Source organism: Ahaetulla prasina, chromosome 8, assembly GCF_028640845.1.
Source record: "Ahaetulla prasina isolate Xishuangbanna chromosome 8, ASM2864084v1, whole genome shotgun sequence".
NCBI classification, from domain to species: Eukaryota; Metazoa; Chordata; class Lepidosauria; order Squamata; family Colubridae; genus Ahaetulla; species Ahaetulla prasina.
The window spans coordinates 25,523,211-25,539,231 of NC_080546.1; the positions used below are offsets into that span (position 1 = coordinate 25,523,211).

The 16,021-nt window shown below is 37.5% G+C and overlaps 1 protein-coding gene across 1 annotated transcript in view; it reads right to left on the reverse strand.

Annotated features, from left to right (window-relative positions):
• The window catches only part of SLC39A8 (solute carrier family 39 member 8), a 28,955-nt gene extending 12,957 nt beyond the window's left edge, over window positions 1-15,998 (reverse strand). Inside the window, exons 1-5 of the mRNA XM_058193036.1 lie at window positions 15,401-15,998; window positions 7,578-7,740; window positions 5,112-5,281; window positions 3,518-3,640; window positions 2,271-2,447 (exon numbers count right to left, since the gene is read on the reverse strand). Coding sequence (XP_058049019.1) covers window positions 2,271-2,447; window positions 3,518-3,640; window positions 5,112-5,281; window positions 7,578-7,740; window positions 15,401-15,685 — 918 coding nt within the window. The 5' untranslated portion in view covers window positions 15,686-15,998. The remainder of the gene's footprint in view (window positions 1-2,270; window positions 2,448-3,517; window positions 3,641-5,111; window positions 5,282-7,577; window positions 7,741-15,400) is intronic.
• Window positions 15,999-16,021: the final 23 nt, after the last annotated feature.

Here is a 16,021-nt window from a genome sequence, read left to right on the forward strand (position 1 = left end):
CCTATTGAATTTTTTTTTCTTTAATCTTCTTAACCTTCAGTAATTAACAGGAAGGATCCTGAAAAAACTGTTAGAGCAGAAATTTTCTAGCCACCAGACGTGGCCAACCAATAATAAATAATAAAAATAAAGCTTTATTAATAATATTAAACAATAATATATGTGATTAAACAATAACAGGTCCTTAGGAAGGATTTGATATGTAAATAAAAATTCCAGCTGTAGTCCAAACATTTGTATGGCTATAATAATAATATTTGCCACAATACTAATAACACCCTCAAACATCTACCTATCCCTAATCCTAGAGCAGGACTTTATAAGTGGATAAAAATGTCAAATCCAGTCTAAATATCTGGCTGACTGTGTGGCCAACCATAAAATTTCTTAACACTATCTTTGTTTTAAGGCAGAAGGGAAAGTTTACAATATTGTCCTTTTTTAACCAAATCAAACATTAAAGCTTTCCAGTCTGAGCAACCATGAATCTTGTATAAACATTACACAAGATGTTAAAGGTTACAGTTTCAACTATGAATGGAATTTAATTTTACGTGACTGCTGGAGATATTGACAGAGAGCTAAACTAACAGTTCACAAACCTAAAAGAAAGAGAAAGGATACTACCCTAAAGTTTAATTTTATTGTTATATTAACAGGACTTGCCTAAAGTCAAACAGGGTACCTTAAAGTCAATGTTTAAAGTCAAAGATAATCTTATGAACCTGCAGATTTTCCCAATGTAATCTAGTGTCAGCTTCCTGTTATGCCTAATATTAGGTAAAGGTAAAGGTTCCCCTCGCACATATGTGCTAGTTGTTCCCAATTCTAAGGGGCGGTGCTCATCTCTGTTTCAAAGCCGAAGAGCCAGTGCTGTCCAAAGACGTCTCTGTGGTCATGTGGCCAGCATGACTAAATGGCAAAGGCGCACAGAATGCTGTTACCTTCCCATCAAAGGTGGTCCCTATTTTTTTACTTGTATTTTTTACGTGCTTTCAAACTGCTAGGTTGGCAGAAGCTGGGACAAGTAATGGGAACTCACCCCATTACGCAGCACTAGGGATTCGAACCATTGAACTGCCAACCTTTCGACCGACAAACTCAGTATCTTAGCCACTGAGCCTCCATGTCCCCTTATGCCTAATATTACTATATAACCAGTAATGAGATTCAAATAATTTAACAACCGGTTCTCTGCCCTAATGATTTCTTCCAAAAACCAGTTCACCAAACTGCTCAGAAAGTTAACAACCGGTTCTCCCGAAGTGGTGCGAACTGGCTGAATCCCACCACTGTATATAACTATATATGCCTCAGTCAATTGCAGAACCAACTTCAGGGAAATGTTTTGATGGGCAAACCCAGAAAAGAGAATATACCCAACAGGCTATTACCTCCAATTTGCATGACATAATGAAAGAGATTATGTTTCTCAGTTTATGGTTCTTACATGTTCCATTGCGTGGAACTTGGGATATCATTGCCAATGACATCAGATTCTTGGAATCAGTACTGGCCAAGCCCAGCCTTTTCCTGAACAGCTGCCAGCCACTGTCTATTTAACTATGTAGTGTAGTATATATTCAGTAGGTAGGAAGGCTGGAGTGAACTATGAACATATGAACCAATTTATAACGAAGTTGAAAATGATATGAGTTGGTAAAGTGCAATGGTTAATAAGAAAGCAATATATATATGTGTGTGTCTGTCTGTCTGTGTGTGTGTGTGTGTGTGTGTGTGTGTGTGTGTGTGTTTTCTGAGGTTTTCATGGGTGTTTGTATGTAGGTCTTTGGTTGTTCAGGCTTTCTCCCGTGTAAAATTGGAAGTGTCTTGATGACGTTTCGATGAAGTCTCATTCGTCATCTTCAATCAGCAATGATTGCTCCTAGAAGCACGAAGCAGTAAACACCAGCCTGAAGATGACGAATGAGACTTCGTCGAAACGTCGCCAAGACACTTCCAATTTTACACGGGAGAAAACCCGAACAACCAAAGATAGATAGATAGAGAGAGGGGGGGGAGATAGAAATATATATGGATAAAGTAAATCTACAACTTAATTGTAAGAAATATTTATATGTGTTTGTATAAACAAACACAATTTTTTCTCTCTGTGTTTCTCTGTGTGCACACACACACGCACATACTGATGTTGGAGTGGACAATGAACTCAAGGTCAATTTTAAAACTATTATCAACAAAGAAAAGATCAGCAATCAGCTCTTTGCTGGAAATGCTGTGATAAACTGGCAAGACATGTTCATTCATACCTGTCCAGAGATCACACTGACATTATCAAAACCCAAGTTTCCATTAGCTTCTGCTACAGCTGGATTTGCATAGCACATGGTTCCATTAACTGGTTTGATTGATTCTACAGGAGCAGGAGGTGCAGAACAATCTCGAGGAAGTTTCAGTTCTTGAGGCTCAAAATGACTGTGGCCCATCTAAAGAGAACCAGATAAAACAATCCAGGAAGGAATCAATGGACTTTATGAAAATATAACTTTAGAAATAGAATAGGTAGGTAGGTAGGTAGGTAAGTAGGTAGGTAGGTAGGTAGATGTAGGTAGGTAGGTAAGTAGATAGATAGATAGATAGATAGATAGATAGATAGATAGATAGATAGATAGATAGATAGATAGATAGATAGATAGATAGATAGACGGATATAGATAGAGACAGAGAGAGAGAGAGAGAGAAATACAGAGAGGGAGGGAGGGAGAGGGAGAGGGAGAGAGAAGGAAAGATCTTGTCTAAATGTACTTTGTTCCAATGAAAATAGCTGATTGATATACCACAAATACAGTAAATATATCTTAATGTGAGCAATGTGGCATTCTTATCCAGAAGTGCACATCCTGGATCTGAGGAATACATGTGACTCTTAAAAGCCTTATGTACAAACCTCAGGACACTCCAAAAGTTACCACACAATTGTTTTTAATGGGACAGAAAGGAAAACTATTCAATATTTATTTTTATTATTATTTTTTTATTTGTCATAACACCATACATAAGCATAAGCATGAAGCAACAGTAGGACAGTAGCAACAGCAGATACCCAGCAAAGAATCACATCATGTATTTAATCTATATGATTAAATGTTAATGAAATATAATCGTACATTAAATCCAATTTAGCATTTGACCTGGCCTATTTATTTATTTATTTATTTTTGAACAGATCCATGTGTGGTTAGCATAAAAGTGTAACATTAACACTGTATATCAGAGATACTATTGTCTTTTCAACCTACAATTTCACACATGTCAGTGGCATTTCTCTTCCAATCTCATTCTGGCTGGAGAGAAAGTCCTAGCTTCCACTCAGACTTTGCTTCTCTACAATGAACTGACTTGTGTGAGATCTGTTGTCTGATGTGGTCTTTGGTTAAAACATTGCATCAGTTTTTTTCGCTATTTTCTGCACCGTTAAATAAATATAATCATCTTTAGCAGTGAAAACAGCACACATCTCCACATCCCTTTAATTCAATCCTGCTACCCAACTCACTTGACTATAGGTCTTCAATATCATTTTAAGAATTCTTTCCACAAAGAATAAGATGTAGAATCCACCAAAAATTGCAACTGCTTTTTCAACATAGTTATCTTCTTTGGGATCAAATCCAAATGCCTAGAACAAAAATATTGATAACAATTCCATGTCATTTGATATTTCTGTATTCTTTTTAAGAAGGCTTTTTTTTCTTTACGGTATTCACTTTTTCATCATATTCATGCAGTAAATTTAACCCAAATTTACTTGTTATTGTAATTCACCTAAATTAAATCATAAACAGTATGTCACCATTTGCTAGGCCCATCCCATAACAAAGGTTGCCTGTTCTGTATTTAAATATTCCAAACTGGCTGATTTTTTAAATCAATCTTGCAAAATAATTAATCCACAAAATGTACATGTGGGTCAGAATGAATGCTGAACATGGTAATTTGCATGGAAATAAATTGTAGTAGGCAACTCTTATTCCATTTCACCTCTCTGTGGACTGTCAAACATTGGGGAAATCAGGAGATTCAGGCAGTTCAAATGAGCATAGAGATTTATTGCAAGGTTAAGCTGTCTACAAGAATCTGAACTATTAATGGTCAAGAGAAATTAGTGGGAATTAAGAAAGGAATTCAAGGTGGGCTGGACTTAGATCTCTTGTGGGCATGGACTCTTGACTGATGAAATGTTTGATCCCTCCCTCAGGCTCAGTCTGGTCATCTCAACAGTTCATCAGGGGTGTCAAACTCAAGGCCCACGGGCCACATCTGGCCTGCCAGGTGCTTAGATATGACCTGCGGGGCTACTCTGGAAACAGTGAGGGACTGGCCCACAGTGCCTCTGTCAGCGAAAACAGGCTCCCAAGCTCTGTTTCCAGCTGCGATGCCTCCTGCCATCCTCTGCCAGTGAAAACAGAGCTCGGGAGGGCCATGTGCAGACATAGGGTTGCAGGACGCCATCATAGCTGGAAACAGGTGCCCAACATGAGTGACACTGAGCAGGCCATGCCCACTCTGGCCACACCCACCCCAGCCCCCTGAGGTCAAACCCAACCCTGATGCAGCCCTCAATGAAATTGAGTTTAACACCTCTGTCCTACATGAACTCTATTCATCCAACATGCTTAACCAGCTCAGCAACTAACCTAATCATTTTTTCTTACCAATGGTTCTGGCAGCAAACATCATCATTTGAGGAATAAAAAAAAAATCACTTCCTCTTTCCATGAAGCAATCCTGCCAAAGCTTCATGACATCAACAACCCCTTTTCCACTGGCAGACAACCATAGACATGACTCGGTGACTGTAGTCAATCAATGCTTTCAAATTGTGTTCTATTTGCCAGGCCACTGCCAATAGACATATAACATTAGCATGTTCTCCCTTCCACTTCCTGTCAGACTGGTAATTTATTTTTCTTAGATAGGGAATAGTGGTACAAATCTAATCTATCTCCCTGAAAGAGTTTGTGGTTTTGGGAAATGGGGAAGAAAGGGAATGATTGCAATATTGAAGAGAATCTTTCCGGATGTTCAGTCTTAAGGGAAAACATAAAATATGGTTATATTCCCATCATTTTTGTTTAGGTTTTCCTTACCTCTGGAATAAGTTGAAAAATTGCATTAGAGAAGAGCGTTCCAATGGCCAAACCTACAAAGTAGGTTAAAATCTTAGGGAAATAGTCCTTCTTTAAAAGAGGTGTTAAAACCAATCCAAGAAGTGACGCAAGGCTGATTATAGTCACAGCAAGGAATCCAAAGCCCCAAACTGTAAAAAGGACAAAAATGATACAGTAAAATATATATTAGTTGTATTAAACTAACAAAGTCCTTCTTGGTGATTCATTGGATAGGGAACTCATCTGGCAGGAAAAAATAGTTCATCCATCTAGTTGAAAAACAGCTGACGGCCTAACATTCAAGATATAGTTAAGTCCAAGGATTTGCTGAGATTATTTGACTAGGAACAACATATAAATATGAGTCCCATAGGTGATGCAGGCAGTAAAAAAGCTGATTAAATAAATGAATAATAAAATATGCTAAATTGCACACGGCAACACACTAAAAATGCTAAATACGGGGTTTTTCATGTTTATGATCACTATTTCCATTCTTGAACCATAGATTGCCACAATAACTTCACATTATTTTATTTCCTTTTCCTTGACATTTCCCATTATGCTACATTTCTTGTCAGCTAAAGTTACAGTAGTTAAAAATAACCCAAAAAAAAAAACAAGGCAGAAAAATTGTGACCTGACTAAAATGCACCTGACAGATGCAACAAAGTTTTTTACTCTTTTTAACTGCTTTTTAACATTTTTATTCATATTTTTAAAGAAAATAAAAAGAGAAAATGAACAAAAATAAGAAACAAAAGAGAATGCAAAGATATACAGATAGTCATCGACTTACAACAGTTCATTTAATGACTATTCAAGGTTACAAACCACTGGAAAAAATTACTTATGACCATTTTGCACACTTAGTTGCAACATCCTCATCGTCACATGATCAAAATTTAAATGCTTGGCAACTGACTCATATTTATGACAGTTGCCAGGTTCCAGCATCATGTGATCACTTTTTAACCTTTTGACAAGCAAAGTCAAATGGGGAACCAGATTCACTTAACAACTCTGGCAAGAAAGGTCGTAAAATGGTGGAAATTTCTCACTCAGCAACAGAAATGTTGGGCTCAGTTGTGCTCATAAGTCAAGGACTAGCTATAATATTAATAAGTTGGCACAAAAATTATAGAACTTGTACAGTTAGGGCTCAATATATTGTTGTTGAAGAATTAACCATAAAAACAAAATATGCTGTTTTTAACAATAAGGGAAAAGAGTTTAGAGATCTTTTTTTATTTCTGAGTGTCAAACTCTCCATTATTTTGTTATTTAAAGACACTAATAAAAGAAGTACCGCTAAAAGCATTAGAGGTGAATATGTAGTTTCTAACAACTTCTTTGTTGTATCCGGACTTATTTACAATATTTATAAATATGGTAAATTTCATGTGTTTCTGATTTTCTTTGGTCAACTCTTTTTTGTCTTATAAACCATACTGTTGTTGTTAGTTGCAAAGTTGTGTCTAACCCATCACAACCCCATAGACAATGTTCCTCCAGGCCTTCCTGTCCTCTACCATCCTCTGGAGTCCATTTAAGCTCACACCGACTGCTTCATTGACCCCATCCAGCCAACTCATTCTCTGTCGGCCCATTCTTCTTTTGCCCTCAATTGTTCCCAGCATTACTCACTTCTCCAGTCAGTCCTTCCTTCTCATTAGGTGGCCAAAGTATTTGAGTTTCATCTTCAGGATCTGGCATTCGAAAGAGCACTCAGGGTTGATCTCCTCTAGGACTGACTTGTTTGTTCACCCTGCAGTCCATGGGACTCTCAGGACTCTTCTCCAGCACCATCGTTCAAAAAAACCGTAGTGCTTTTTGTAGTCTAGTTTAGATTCCATTTCTGTAAATTGCCTTTCTTTTGGAGATTCTTTCGATAACTTTTCTCTATTTGTCTTGATGATTGTCCCCTATGATTTGGTTTATCTGTAAAAGTCCTTGCTCAACAGTCTTTCTTGAAAGAGATATAATCTATTGACATCATTACACATGGGAGGCACTATTTACAGTTACCAATATTATAGTTTGCTAAGCTAAGACTATGAAGTTCCTTCTAAGTTCAAACAAAATTCCTGCACTATGTCAGCTTTTATGCAATTAGTGTTTAAGTTTAAAATGTTTCACAACAATGCCTTTCTAATAATATCTGCTGAGACGATACAAGACTTAGTCTTACCTGTATTACTAAGCACCATGGTATTTGGAACTAAGGGACACAGCATCATTTTGTTATTATCACAATATAAAAATTTAATTATGATCATTATCTGAGTTGATATAATAAAATTATCATGAAATATCAGTTAGTAGTGAAAACTGGCAGCCAACATTATGCCACTGTAACTATAGAAACATTGATATTTTTTGTAGAACTACAGAACTAGAAAAAAATAATCTGCTAACTAAACTAGATTCCAAATGGAGAATTACCTTCTGTAGGAGATGGCTTGGAATTGACTTTGGGGCCTTTTTCACAGGGGTGAAAGATCACTTGTTGTAAGACAGCAGGGCATATTGTAGAGAAGGAGGATTCCATTAGCCTGGTACTGTTTGATATTCCATACAGAGAAAAAATATCTTCAGAAGACATGCACTAAAAGAGAATAAAAAAACCTATGTTAGTTTGACAAAGAAAAGGAAGGTACTTACAGCAGAGAGATGCAAAACATTTTAGATTCGATTGTCATCAACTGTATAAAAGATTACTTTTAGAATGGCATCTGAGGAGAAAATTCTCATTATACTTCTCAGTATCCTTCTGAAAGGATCTAGGAACCTTGGCAAGCTCAAAGTTTATTTTAATTATAGATTTTAAAGTGAATCTTAAATATTTGCAAGGTAAACTTTCCTTGAACTTGATCCACCCTACCCTGCAAATAAGGAAAATCAAGCTATCAGAGTACAAGACATGGGCACGGTCACTAGATTCTCAATGCAGGCATCTCAGCCATACCTTATTCCATTCATTATTAATTTTTGTTCATTAATTCATTCCAGCTGTACACCGCTCAATCTAGAATGACTCATGTGACCCACTTGCTGCCTGCTTCTATGCAGAAAACGATGGCACAGTTTGAAAAGTGCACTTCATCATGATCACATCACAATCCCATGAAGTCACGGGAGGTCATGTTGCAGGCTAAGGCTGCTGCAGTTTGGATACCAAACACAGAATGGATAATAAAAGCTAGACTGAACACCATTAGCAAAGCTGTATCAATCAATACTTACACAGAGATCTGCCATGATGAGTGAAAGTGGCAGGAGAAGTGAGCCATTACAAGTCCATTTGCAGTGGGTTGCTTTCATTGGCCAAGTTGTATAGCAGTGATGGGTTGCTATCGGTTCTCCCCGGTTCGGGAGAGTCGGTAGCGGAGATGTTGAAGTGACAGCGAACCGGTTCACTCCGCCCGTCATCTGGGCCCTCCCATCCGCCCTTGCGCTATATCTACCTTTATTCCTCCGTTTTTAGCCCAGCTAAAAGGCACGGCAGAGCGGATTGCCATGCCTCAGCTGTTTAGCCAGTCAATGCACGAAGCGCAAGTTTGGCATGTGTGCGAGCGAAAAGAGCACGCGCACACTGATCACGTGAAAAGCGCGTGCGCGAAGTGAACCGGTAGTAACACCGGTTAGAATCCACTACTGTTGTATAGCCTTAAATCCCTCCCTCTTCCCTTAGTGAGGTTCCTTAGATAGTTTTTTAGGGAAAATAAATCAGGAAATGGCTGCAGAGTTTCAGCAAAGGAAGGTTATGTATTACCTACAACTGGTATACCACTAAGTGTAAGGCAAAAGCAGCAAAATAATTATCCAGTTGGGATCAGGCCAAAAAGCTCTTTAAAGTTAGGTTTGCCCAAAGCAAAGAGAGCATCAAGATTCTCAGTCATCTATGTCAAGGTTGTCCCAAAGATGCTTTTTCAAGAGGCAATTGGATTTTGTTTTTCCTTGAAGATGTTTCATTTCTTGGATGAGAAGCAAAATGCCTTCAAGGAAAAACAAAGTCCAGTTGTCTTTTGAAAAGCATCTTTGGAATAAAGTCAGCTAATGTGGTTTTAGGGGGGAAAATGAGGAAGAAGTTACTTTAATTAAGCAAAGTTTTGTGGACTGGTTGAAAATGCAGTTCATTCACAGTTCAGGTCATGTCTCTCTTTTCTTTCATTCCTATGTTTAGGAGACACTTTTGCACAGTTGAGAAGCAGATCAACCAAGGAACCTGTTCTGAAAGGAATGACTTTCACTGGATCAGCACTTTCGAAAGGACATGAATAAGAAAGAAATATAATTAAGTGATATATAGAAGCATGTTCCAATGTTTGCTTGACCTGGGAGCAAAAATCGGTAATTGAAATCCTGTGCATTTCTGCTCCTAATATTTCATAAACATGTTGTATTTCTGGAGACAAGATGTCATTCAAATGTGCTTCATCCTTTATTGTTTATACAGTTTCGCACAGATTGTGTTAATCCTATGGATGGTTTTGTTCTGAAGCTTTATGAAACCAACTAATACTTTCCCCTGAAAAACTTGAATTGCTACATATTTATATCATGAAATCCTATAATCATTCAATTATACTTTGGAAGTATTCAGGTAATAGTTATTTAATCTCTGAAACAGAATATGTGGCAAAATTGACGTGTTAGGTTAGAGAAAATATCTATATTTACTGGATATTGGAAACACCTTATGGAATTTTTGCATAAGAAGAGAAAAACATCAACTTATATTTTATTATCTTGATTATTAGAGAGGGTAATTATAAAAAGAACAGAATCATGAAATAATTTTAGAGAGAGAGAGGTTAAACTATCATTGTATTTATAACTGCTGAAAACAAGATTGGATGCCATTTCTTTATACACATACACACACACACACACACACACACACACACACATACACACACACACATACCCGTGCTCCACTACAAAACTATATGATTGGGCTTGATAAATTGATATAGCTTGAAAATTAATGAGTAGTTACGATCAGCCTCTTCTCTCCCCTTCTCTCCCTCAGGCTTGCCCCACAGAAGCCTCACCTATCTTATCCCCTTTCTCTCCGTCAGTCTAACTCCTTAGCATCAGAGCATTTTTCAGATGGGGAGGGGGAGTAGAATGTCTAAACTCCCAGCCCACAGGCTGGATGAGTCATGCGCTGGCCACGGCCACACCCAAGTGGCAGTTGGAACAGAGTTCTTTTCAGGTGGGGAGGGGGAATAGAACATCTAACTCCTTAGAATCAAAGCGTGTTCATAATAATATAAGAAATATTAATGATCTGATGGCCATTTTGAAAAATCCTTTATTAGCGAGCACCTAGAAAGCAAGAGGAACATACGTGTCAAATTACAAGTTTGTAGGCTTTACAGTTCTGGAGATTTTATGATGATGAGTGAGCCAATTGGGCTTATTATCAGAGGATATCTTATTTTGGGGTGTGTGTGTGTGTGTGTGTGTGTGTGTGTGTGTGTGTGTGTTCTACTTGTTTTCTTTTTGCACTTTTAGGCAGAGTGCATAAAAATCAATAAGTTTTTAAAAAAATTAAAAATCTGATTTTTTTTATTTAAATGTTTTTTTAATTAAATTTATTTTAATAAAATGCTTTTGGAGTAAAAATTAATCTAAAGTTAGTTTTCTATTTAATATATATTAATAATTTAGTTTATTCAGCATGAAAGCAGCTTAGTTATGTAGCATGTTATGTAGCATTCATTGGCATCATCCATTTTGCTCTAAGACTTCATGGGGACCTAACACTAACCCTAAGTGGGTTTATCCTCCAATGGGATTTTTCCATGTATTTTACCTGGGAAGGCAGAAAAGCCTGTCTGAAAAAGTCTGCACCCTTCTAAGCATACTGTTGCGCTAGGAATATATTCTGCAATATTGGGACTGTCAGTGAGTCAACAGAGGAGGAGTTGCTGTGGGACAGAGATGACAGTTGCTCTTTAAAAAATGATTTAAATCAAGATGATTTAAGCCTTTTTATCAGTGATTTAAATTATGATTTAAATCGTGATTTAAATCAACTTGATTTAAATCAAATCCACCCTGCTTTTAGGTTTTTCTTTTATTTCTCCCTTTTTCTTCTTCATTGTTCTATTTTAGTTTGTATTAATTCTTATTATTATTGTTAAAACTTTCAATAAAATTATGTATATTTTTAAAAAAGGAAACAAGTCCCCCCCCTCCTTTGTTTAAGCCTGGAATGACAGTTAAATTCTCTCTGCCATTACTCCAAAGGTAGTAGTCAGGGCATGACTAACTGCCAAAGCAATATATATTTCAATGTTTGTGCCCTGTCAATCTTGTACAAGGTAAATTGCCTGACCTTTGGCCACAGTGTCACCTGCAGTCAGTAATCACAATAAAAAGATAACTTGTGATAGGAATACAGTAGAGTGTTTTTCCAAGGAAATAGTTCAGATTTAGCTCTGTATCTGAAATTGACTCGAAGTCAAAATTCTGCAATACTCTTCCGGGTCTATAATTACGGTAATTACTGATCAATTCTTTGTTCTTTGTTGACCTTACGTCTTCTAAGCATTCAGTTTCCCCTGGTGTTAACATACACGCATAAAAACATCATCATCGGCATTCTGATCAGATATATATAAACAAATATGCAATAACATCAATCATATTATAGCATATATTATCTTCCATTATAGTATTGATTATATAACCATCATAAATATTTACTCATCTGTTTTTCTTTCGCCTATAAACCATATTTCACCTAATTCCACTCTTCTAACCTCAATATTTGTCATTTAACCATTTATAGAATAGTTCCCATGTTATAAAATAGTTCGAATCTTCTTTTCCTTTAATTTTTAGAGTTAACCTATCCATCTCTGCACATTCCAGAATTGTTACGTGACTGTAATTTACAACGTTTTTGCCAGAAACTGGCATTTCCTTCCAGTTTCTGGCAAAAAAAATGCCTATTGCAGAGAACAGTTTCACTTAACAACCATGGTATTTGCATTATAACTCCATGTTTGTTTTATAAGTGCTGTGTTTGCTTAACTACCACCGCAAAAAAGGTTGTAAGATCAGACATGGTTACATAATGATCCACTTAACCTCTGACTGGCACAACTTACAATCTTACGGTCATTAGTTGAGGACTACCTATAGTTTCATTGACCGCTATTCTAATGAACCACTGTACTTAATTATATAACAGTTTTATTGTCATTAAATATACTTTATATACTTTATGTCTATAAATTGCATTTTTGTATGTTATCGTGATATTCTACAAAAAAACAAAAAATTTAAACCAATAAAACTGGTTCATATTCCATATTCTATCAAATAGTGATATATAAATAATACAAAAATAACAAGAATAATGTCATAATTACTTCTTCATATAAAGGGAGGTATAAATAAGCTATTTTCCTGAATCTTCTGGCTTATACAGTAAATATTGACGTATGTTCCAATGTACATATTTACCAACTTTCTTTGTAATTTCCCAAATAGTATTTAAAAACCATGCTGACAAAGCAGCTATTATCATATCCTTGACTTAAAGAACAATTTAATGTAGGGACAGATCCGATAAAACAAATTTATGAATTTATGGTATTTGCTAGAGTTTATATTATATGTATGAAGCAATAAGCAGCTGGCCTTTTAGTCTTTCATTGTTTGCATTATTTCTGTTGTTGTGATAAGTATTCTGTTTTCTTTTTATTGTTGTGAACTGCACTGATATTTATATTGAAGGAAACACTGAAGAGAACATGGATAAATAGCATTTATAACATAATTATAGAAACCCAGATTGCAAGTTGTACATATTACTTTTGGATGGTCTAATTTAAAAAAAAAACAGTCGATAGAAGTACCAGATGAAAAAAGTTTAACATTTTCTTCTTTGCAATGCAATGCATTTTACCAATACATCTCACCTATCCATTATACTACCAGGTTAAGCTTAGTTTGAGCCTATCACAAAGAGAGACTAAAAAGCTGAAATAGCTTTCTGCCTCATGTGGTGAAAACTAGCTTGTATTAAAGTCATTGCTGCTGCTGTTGTTTAATTTCTGGATATTCCTCCGCGACCAATAGCAGTTTGGGTGGATTATTGCATGCCTGGCGTTTACTTCCAAAATGAATGTGGGCCTTAATTATTTCTACACAGAAACATTTCACAACAGGTATTCTCTGATATATTCTCCTCCCTATTTTTCTTGCTTGTTAACACTTCTTTTGGGAGGAAGAGGGTTATGCCGTATACAAAATGCTGTGATAATGCATAAGGACAATACTACTAGCTTGAGAGCTAGAGCATGGCCTAATATGTAAATAATGGCCAGATAGATACATTTAATTTCTTTCAGAATTTTGGGACTACAACTCCCTTCATCCATACTGCAGACTAAAGAGGGAGAGCAAATTTGGGGAGGGAGATATGAATGATATGTATGTGTTGTGCCTAGAGGGCCCCAAGATGAGAAAATTAGTTTACATTTTAAATGCAGAGGTAAACACACAATTCAGTGTGGAGCACAAAGAGAATAACAAAGAGATGATAGACTCAATCTTTTCATATTATTTAAAGAAAAAATCAGTAAGACTCAAGCCTATTCTGATGAAATTATTATTTACAATATACCAGTATTTATCAGATGTAATTATTATGTAATTATAGTTATATAACAATATTCAGACTAAAGCCTACACTGATGTAATTATAATGAGCACATAATTGGATTTATTTCATCTGGCAGATACACTCAAACCTAAGTGTGTGAAACTTTTCTACAACATATAATCAATAAAAGAGAGTATTTGTAGCTCAGGGTTGAAATGAGGAGGGCTTGGTGCTCTCTCTGAGCTTGGTTGTTTTCTTGCAAATGTCTCATTACCCACACTGATAACATTATTATTTAGTCTCACTTCCTCGATCATTTATTAGATCTTCTGTGTATGCATAAAGCATGTCCTATGGCACTAAACCACAGTTCTATCTTCATATGTATTCCATACCATAATAACGCTAACTCCATAATGAGCTACAATTTATGTGTGATTCCTTTTCATATCTTATTTATTGAAGAACGGAAATGTCACCACTGTCCATAACCGTACAGCTCTCCATGGATACATGTGGCTATTTGCACAGTTGCAACAACAAGTTGTTTGAACTTTGCTTTTATTCTGAAAAATTGCTTCATTTAAAAAGCTATACTTTTTTTTCTTGCACTAGTGACTCAATATTTTAACAAAATCCAGGAAAAGAAGGACAGATTAGCTGCCACTATATTCTAATAGATAGCATTAGAAGTTGCCTATACTAAAGCATGTTCAGTTATCGTGTATACAATATTTAATACTGAAGATAATAAATTTGTCTTCCTAAATCTAACATTCTCCAGTTTCAGTGATTTGCATCACAGAGTTACAGTCCAATACAGAGCACAACTAAATCCGGACTCTATTAGTCGTGATCATGTGGCCGGCATAACTAAACACCAAAGGCGCACAGAACGCTGTTACCTTCCCACCAAAGGTGGTCCCTATTTTTCTACGTGCTTTCGAACTGCTAGGTTGGCAGAATCTGGGACAAGTAACAGGTGCTCACCCTGTTACTTGGCACTAGGGATTCGAACTGCCGAACTGCCGACCTTTCGATCGACAAGCTCAGCGTCTTAGCCATTGAGCCACCGCGCATCCCTAACAATATTATATATAACAATATATAATGTTGTTAACTTATAACAATATATGCTTATTGTTGTTAACAATATGGGATGTTAACTGCTTACAGTCCAGCGTTCCCCGACAACACATACTTGCTATGGTTGCTACTAAGATTTCCACCATCAAAAGTCCTTCTGGTTCTATGATAGAACATTCGGCCATTGACTTGAACATTAAAGTTAGAGCGGCAATAAAATGAGCCGGTGTGGTCAGTGGATCCCAGCTCTTAAACTTTGCCAGTTCTTCCTCCCAACCACACTGGAGGAAGGGAGGGAAGAAAGAATAAACTACTGTAAATGGAGAGAGCTATGAAAAGTCTATTTTCCGCCTTATCTGTAGCTTTTGAATTTTTCAGCGTTCGACTAAAATTCTTAAAAAGAAAAAAAAATGAAGAAATCCCTAAGGAAAACCAACTCGAAACTTTGGGCTCCTACTTCCCTCTTCCCTAAACTTGGAAGCAGAAACCGAGAAGGCTGGGTGGAGTTTCTAGCGCTAGGGATGCAGGGCAAAGGGCGGGAATGTCTCCCTACCTGGTTGTAGCGCAGATGCGCCAGCGATCCCGGAGCCAAGAACTCGCTCTGTTTCTGCCGGGCGCCCAACTTCTGCAGCATCCGGCCCACCTGCTCGCTCGAGAGGCTCCGGTTCCCTCCGAAGACGGCGAAGAGATCCTGAGCGAAGTGCCCTCCGACCGACGGGGACGCCGTTGCCGCTGTTGCTGTTGTTGATGCTGCTTCTTGGGCGCCGGTCGAAACGAAAACGCCAAGGGCCAGAGCCGAGACGGCGGCCACGAGCGTCCGAGCCACGAGGGGAGACATCGCCGGCAAGCAAGAAGAGGCGAGGGAGGAGGGAAGACGAAGCGTGGAGCAAGGAAACAGACCAACTGAAGCCTTTGGGAGCGGACAGCCAAGCGGGACTGAGCCTTCCTCGGGCACTCAGACGTCGGCACTGCGGCAGGTGGAAGCCGTTTTCTTCCCTCCCTCTTGGGCAGGGACAAGGGCCCTTCCCCGGACGTTCCCCAAATCCTATCCCGGAAGGGTGTAGGTAGGAGAAACTGGCTCAGCCCAAAAGACCTTTTCTGCAGTCCCGAGGATGATAAGCGCACTCAGCTCTTCCTGTAACAGGAGGGGGGGAAACCAAGGGCAGAAAAAGTA